At 31.4% G+C, this 7,865-nt stretch overlaps 1 protein-coding gene across 1 annotated transcript; it reads right to left on the bottom strand.

The window, feature by feature from the left end:
• Positions 1–5,416: 5,416 nt before the first annotated feature.
• Positions 5,417–6,222, bottom strand: LOC21406884 (vacuolar iron transporter homolog 2). Its single transcript, XM_010105532.2, has one exon. It carries the CDS (start codon positions 6,187–6,189, stop codon positions 5,551–5,553), a length of 639 nt encoding a protein of 212 aa, XP_010103834.1. The 5' UTR covers positions 6,190–6,222; the 3' UTR covers positions 5,417–5,550.
• Positions 6,223–7,865: the final 1,643 nt, after the last annotated feature.

Consider the following 7,865-nt stretch of genomic DNA (forward strand, 5'->3'; position numbering starts at 1 on the left):
TTTTGTATTACTAGTGTGTAGGGGGGAAAGAGAGGGGTTAACGGATTATTTGCTTGACATTTGTAGATTTTTTTTTTATTTTTTTTATTTTTTGCTGAAAGACATTTGTAGTTGTTTGGTAAAAGAGAAAAGGATACAGAATGAATCAGGTGAGAGGTTTCAAGAGCTGCTCGTTTTGTGGGTCTATAACAGGTTTAGAACCCACGCAATGGCTCGTATAGTTCGCTAATTTGAGTTTTTAATTCGAGTTAAAATGTGACTTTATGTGAGAGTTTTTTACTGTAGTAAAAAAGTTAGATGTGACTATTTCTGAGAGTTTTTTACTGTAACAAAACTTAAATTTTAAACTCGAATCGTTGAAATAAACGAGGCCGAGAAGTTGTGGTTTGAACCAACCCTCTATAGTACAAACCCATTCCCCTACATTATTATTGCTTTGTTAACAAATTAAATATAAATAAACTATTAATTATAGTTAATAATTAATTTAGTACTACTTATTAATTTGTCATCAATCCTTATTTTACAAATAATTTAATTATTTTGTTTATTAATAATCTCTAATTATCGTATAAACTTGAATTCTTATCCATATGTTATTTACTAATTACCATTTGAATATTTTGATTTATTAGTACATATTAGTATTAATGTTTTATAAGATAACTACTCCACATCAGAATCTATTATTACCTATCCAAATGCCAACTCCTCTTAAATCACAATTCAAATTGGTGTATCTAAAATGATCCGACTTGAACCTGTGAATCGAATGGGACCAAAGTCTTTTAAAGAATCGCAATTTCAACAAAAATAAGAAAAAATCGTATTTTTGTTAAAAGAATGAAGCAAATGCCAGTGGGAAAAGAAAAATAAATGAAAGAAGGAGTTGTCTACAGTTTCTTAATTTGAAAATGGGAGACAAGTCCCACATGTGCCATCGTAATCAGCTCATGTACCATCGTAACTGGCTGAAGGGTTAGAATAATTCTCTTGTATTGAGTCATAAAAATTATTATTTTAAAAATTAATAGTCATTTTTAAGCATATAACAATAGGTGAATGTCATGCACACCTATCATACATAATTATATGAATAACATTAAAAGGTACATTAATAAACGACTGTCGTTTCAAATATGAATAATAATAATATGCATGTATGTCTTTTTACTGTTAATATTGGTCATTCTATCATAAATGATTCTCTTTTTTGAATCTGAATAATATTGTCATGAAAGATTACATTTGTTATGTTCTTTTCTTGATTGAGACATTAGTAGCTTGTTTAGTTCGCTGATTCGAATTGAGATGTGACTCTATATGAGAGTTTTTTACTGTAACAAAAAAGTTAGATGTGACTATTTATGAGAGTTTTTTTACTGTAACAAAACTCGAATCGGTGAAATGAATAGGGCCGGTCATGCACGAATATTTGTTTGAAGCAGTTCATGACAGTCGTTTATTGTCATATGTTTAAAAACGACTTCTAACTCATAAAATAGCAAATGTTACGACTCAATATAAGAAAATTACGCCAATCATTTAACCGATTATGCTAACCTTTAATGGGGAAAATTTTTCCCGTAAAAGTGGGGGACCACAAAAGAGGCCATTAAAGATATATCAATGTTTTGAAAATCTGGAAATGTCCTGCTTCATTTGTGATTAGAAACCTCCATTATTGGTGGTAGTCGTCATTCTGTGGGGGAGATCTCTCCGGCGAAAGAGCAAGCGACAGTGAGGGAGAGAAGTGGGAGATATTTCAAATTTTGGGTATTTTTAGAGGTATTTTCAATAATATGTTAAAATATCTGATTTAAATTTTTTTGCTATTTACTAAAATATTTTCTTTATATCTGCTATTAATTTTACTTATCCCTTCTAAATTTGCTATTTCTTTCATTCTCTACAAATTTTAATCTATGCCAATAAGTAAAATCCATAAAAGATACAATAAAAGAAAGGTTATTTTTATTATTTTTCAAAATAAAAGTTGAAATTTTGTTTGTAATAATTTACGTTTACCAACAAAATGAACGTCGTTAGGAAAAGTTTTGTCATCGGACTGATTATTAATTGACTTGTACAAATAACTACTTTTCCATATTTCCTCAAAAAATAAGCACTTTTCCCTACGAAAACATATTTCATCATGAAACTTCAATTACCAGATTTTTTTTTTCATAGGAAATTGAGAAGCTTTTATTAATCACGGACAATATCATTATGTACAAGGCGATTAATAAAAACCGATACTGAATCCAGTCAAAACTGATTAATAAAAGTAATAAAAGTATGAGTAGTCAGCGTGTGGATTGCATAATTCTTTTTACGAGAAGTGTAGCAAACAGAACCACAACGAGTTTGTAAAAAGATGTCTCTAATGTCTCTAATTCCTTAACTACCAGTTTTTTTTTTTTGTGTTTGTTGTGACTCAAAAGTTATCACTAAATATGTTCTATTTTTTTGTCATTATATGCTTGAAAGATTAATCATAAGACATATTTTCACTATAAATTTAATCCATTTTTTAATTATATATATTTTAATTTAGATAGTAAACTAATTTTCTTTATCAAAAAGTTGTACCTACCTACTCTTATTTACGAGTATAAATAAATAATATTATGCTTAACTAAGACTTAAATAATAACCATAATTAAAGGTGGAAAAACTGAGTATTTTAACTTATTTTCTCGCTTCACTCGTATGTTTGACACAGGATCTTTCAACTGCAAACACCTTTTCTTTTTCTCGATTCACCTTGTATGTTTGAGGTATTGCTTTGTTTTCTTTTTAAGTTTTTAGCTAAACAAAGGCTCCGTTCGTTTCGTAGATTCGACTTTTCAATTCGAGCTGAGTTGTGATATTTTTTAGAGCTTTTAACTATAGCAGAAAAAGTTAGATGTGATATTTTTTGAGAGCTTTTAACTGTAAAAATTTAAAATTAAAAATTCAAATCTACGAAATAAACGAGGCCTTAATAACATGATAATGTGTGTCTTGCGTTTCTTTACAAGAAATCGTTGGGTTCCTTCTGTCCTCCTCTTTACCTTTATTTAGTGGCCAAAAAAGTAGAAGGCATAATTAACTAACTTTTACAAGAAAAAAGTTTTAAATGTCCCATTAAAATTATATTTTCTCAAATGTGTCCTTAATTTAGGGTATTTTTTTAAATAACCATCTTAATTACTATTTACTCATGGACATGTTTTCTCTAATTTGACCTGGTTGAAGTTATATATTTTTTTTAAAAAATATGTTCCTACATATTTAAACATCTTTTTATTTTCTTGTGGCACTCTCAACTACTATTTTTTCATACGTAATATGTACCCTTTAAATAAATTTTCATCTAATTTACTTGCTAAAATCTTTATTGCTTAAATATATTCTACTTGTCTGTGCATATATACTATTCATCCAAACACATATTTTGTTTGCAACATGCATTTTAGTCTATTTTACTCAAATAAATGTTTTTGCTAAACTAAACACTTAAGAGAGCAATAAATTCAAATTAAAAAAAAATTAAACTCTTCAAAATTTAGATTCACGTATCCAAGAAGTTTAATAAACTGATAAAATGCACACGTATATTATGTTTCCAATTAATTAATAGTATGTCAAAACAAAAGAAAGAATAGACTAATTATTAGTATTAGGAGCTGAATTTATTATGCTTTTAACATTTTCAACATTTTTAATTTATGCCCCTAAAACAAGATCCTGAGTTCCTGACATCGCCACTAATAGCATCAACGGAAAAAAAAAAAAAAAAAAAAACCTAGTACGACTGCTATATTTTTTTATGTGTCATGTGCTATTAGGCCCCAGCCACAATATTTCCCAAGAATTAATCACATAGAAAGATATTATATATATATATATATATAGGAAAATATACATGTCTAACCTTATATGTTCCCCACAGAAGGATGAATCCGGACGTTTCCTCTTTTCCACTCAATAATGAAGACCAGACTTCATCCGCAAGCAAAATCTCGTGTATTATATAAATTATAGACTAACTTGAGGCTCCGTTTGGGATTTATTTTAGAGAGATACTTTTTGATTTTTTACAAATTTGTATAGTTGTAGTTACATCCGTCAAAGTAAATTAAAATTGATTGGCGCAGACTAATATATTTTATTAATACACTCTCAAAGCAGTGTTAAGAAGTTAATAAGAGAGAATTTTTGAATATATGTCGACACAAAAACTAAAACTAAAATATTTTTAGAGGGTATTGTACTTATTCGCATTTGTAATTTTGATCCTAAAGTTTTCATTTTGACAAACGGCATTCAAAATTTGAAAATCTATTGCAATTGTGGTCATAGCCAACTACGTCAATTAACAAGCAAAAAGGTCCAGAAATTTTTATAGAAATGCACCACAAACTTTTCATTGGTTGACAAGTTAGACCATTAATTTTTTAAAAATTTTTTTGCATGATATAAACGAAAAAAATTATTCCAAAAGAAAAAGTGCATGTAGACTCAGAGTAAATAAACAAAAGTCTAAATGCCATCCGCTCTTTTTATATTGAAGATAATCATCAAGTGACCGATCACACTATGAACCCGTTTAGTTCGTTGATTTCAGTTTTTAATTCGAGTTGAGATGTGACCTTATATGAGAGTTTTTTACTGTAGTAAAAAAGTTAGACGTGTCTGTTTTTGAAAGTTTTTAACTGTAGCAAAACTCAAATTTTAAACTCGAGATGTGACCTTATATGAGAGCTTTTTACTGTAGTAAAAAAGTTAGAAGTGACTGTTTCTAAGAGCTTTTTACTGTAACAAAACTCAAATTTTAAACTCGAATCGGTTAAATGAATGGGGCCTATAATCATAGAAAATTTTAACAACTCAAACGATGAACAAGGATTATTAACACGGTTGATCCGTGAACTTTGAGCATAATAATACTTTAATCCCTGATTTTTAATTTTGATAGAAGTAGTCCTTAAACTTTTAATTATTAACAGTTTTGGTCTCTAAAACTAAAATCAACAAAAGAATTCTCTGAAATTTGACATAGATAATATTATCTAGATTGCATAATAACTAAAAATTTTACACAAATAACTACATTAAATTTGAAGTCTTCTAATTCTCAATGGATTTTAACAGTGATGAAAAGAACATTCTGAACATAGTATAACAATTATTTGTGAAATTTCAAGTGCTTACGCAGATAGAAACATGATCTTAGCGCCGCTAAATTTAAGAAATTGTTTGTTAATTTAAATCTTTAGGATCAAAAGTGTTAAAATTAAAACTTTGATCAGGGATTAAACTAATGATGCAATGGCCAAAGTTCAGGAACTAATACCACAAATATCCTGAAGAAAAATTTAAATTCAGTACTGTAAATCTATCTCTGAAAATAAAAAAGTGTACCCTCGCATAAAGAAAAAGTGTGCCCTATTAGGCGAACCTTCTTTTCTTTCTTTCTTTCCTTTATTATTATTATTTTTTCATCTTTTTAAACACTATCACGTATAAATAAATTGATCCCAACAAAATAAACCGAGAAAACCACTATAATCCAACGGAACCAAAAAGCTTAGTCAAGCCAAAAGTGATTCCCATGGCCAGCCACCCACCAAGCAAAACCCTAACCGATGACTTCACCGGAGGAGCCTTACCCAAGAGTGCACCCAAAGCACCAAACCCTAACAAGGCAAGAGTCACCACCATCACCACCACTCCCAACCTCACCTTGTAATCCCTCACAAACGACGCCCCCAGAAGCGGCACCGCCGCTCCCGCCGCAAACGCCACCGCGGAAGCAGCCGCCGCCCTCAACGGGCTCGGAAGCTTCTCCTTCTTCACTCCCTCCTTGTTTCCCTTCCTCTGCATCTGAGCAACCTCCATGTCCCGTTGCGAGTAGACGGAGACAAACTCTCCGATGGCCATGCTGCAGGCCCCGGCGACCAGGCCGGCAATCCCGGTCAGGATCATTGTCTTCATGTCGGTCCTCACGGCGCCAACTCCCATCATCAAGGAGGCCGTTGAGAGCAGCCCGTCATTGGCGCCGAGCACCGCCGCTCGGAGCCACTGCGCCCGGACGGCATAGTCAACTACCTCCACTTCCACCTCCACCTCGAGCTGATCATTCTCTTGTTTTTCGACGTCGCTGAAGCTAATTGTGCTATGTCTCGGCTCCTCGTTGGCCATAAGCGAAGAAGAAGATGGAAGATTAATAGTGAGATATGGGAAATGGATGATGTGAAGTGTGGAGGACACACGCCAAATGTAAATGGTATTTATAATTCGAATCCTTAGTGGGGTACTAGGGTGCTGAGAACGTGGTGGTGGCTTCCACACACACACACACACATATATATATATAATATTTTGAACACAGGTGGAAAGTAGGGTTTTGTGCTTGTGCTTTGTGGGAATCTAATGCTTTCACACTTGAAAGTTGAAAGTTAAGGAATTAAAAAAGGTTTGGTTGGCCCTATATGAAAGTGGACCTTCCATTTACTTTCGACAGTCGATTCCGTTCCATTTGGAGAGACGTACAATTACAGAGCATGATTAAGGACTAATTTAATTCGTTAATTTGAGTTTTTAATTTAAATTGATATGTGACTTTATATAAGAGATTTTTACTGTAATAAAAAAATTAAATGTGATTATTTATGAGAGTTTTTTATTATAATAAAACTCGAATTTTAAACTTAAATTGGTAAAATAAACGAGGTTTAATATGATCAGTCGAATACTTATAAATACATAAATGAAAGTAAGGTTAGAATAAAGATATTCTTGATTATCATCTCGCGGTTGATATTATAGTTGGTAGCCTACAGTTGTTCATATTAATTTGGCGGAGCTTAGCATTAACGCTAGGCACGTAGCGTATATGGCATAGTTAGATACCGATTTGTACGAATAAGGTACATGACGTACAAAGGTATATTAAATATCATATGGAAACTAAAGATATCAGCTAAGTATCTAGACAGTAAGAAAAATAATTAAGAAAGTACTCACTTTCAATTACGTCAAAAAAAAAAAAAAAAAGTACCAATATAGTGAGAATTTCACAATAAAATTAAGGGAATTTCTCTCATAAGACCAGAAAAAAAAAACTACTTATAGTTTTATTTTTTTTAACTGTTTTTAGATATTAAATCTGTATCAGAAACTATCTGTTCTGCATGCTTTTATTAATCTCATTGGATTTTGATTAGATCTAACCGTCATAAAACTAGTTCCACTAGTTGGACGGCTTATCGTAAATAGTCCTATTAATACACTTAGTGCTTTTCGTAATTTTTCGCTATTATACGTTTTCTTTTGAGCTTACTAATATAATTATACTTCTAGTTACAACTATTTATGTCATTACAAGAATTTTTAACATTTTGCTAAAACAAATGGTCGCAGAATGCCTAATTATACTTCTAGTTACAACTATTTATGTCATTACGATTTGGTCTTAGGAAGTCAGTTGCATAAAGCTTTTGCAATCAAATAGCCCAACAACTGGGCGCGAGACTTGTGCTTCGTGTGAAGTTGTATATTTTAGGCGACCACACATGATACTTGCTACGATCAAAATTTGGTCACGGATTTTTCTCCCACTAAAAAATAAACAGCAACTGCCAAGATATTGATCACTAAAACTATATTTTAGTCATAAAATCGTTTCGCAACTGAATTTAATTTGATCACAAAAAATTTCCGCTACAAAAAGGTTATTTGATTGCAGAAGATATTAGCGACTAAAAATTTGATAGCGAAAACGTTCAGTTACTAATTATTTTTGGTTGTGAAACGTGTCATTGGACTATATTCTTTTTGGTCTAGAAAGATTTTATTGACCAAATTTTTATGATCAC

This window comes from Morus notabilis, unplaced genomic scaffold (genome assembly GCF_000414095.1).
Source record: "Morus notabilis unplaced genomic scaffold, ASM41409v2 Scaffold165, whole genome shotgun sequence".
Lineage (NCBI taxonomy): Eukaryota > Viridiplantae > Streptophyta > Magnoliopsida > Rosales > Moraceae > Morus > Morus notabilis.

Coding starts and splice junctions, on each gene's coding strand:
- LOC21406884 (XM_010105532.2), bottom strand. CDS start 6,189: ATGGCCAACGAGGAGCCGAGACATAGCACAATTAGCTTCAGCGACGTC.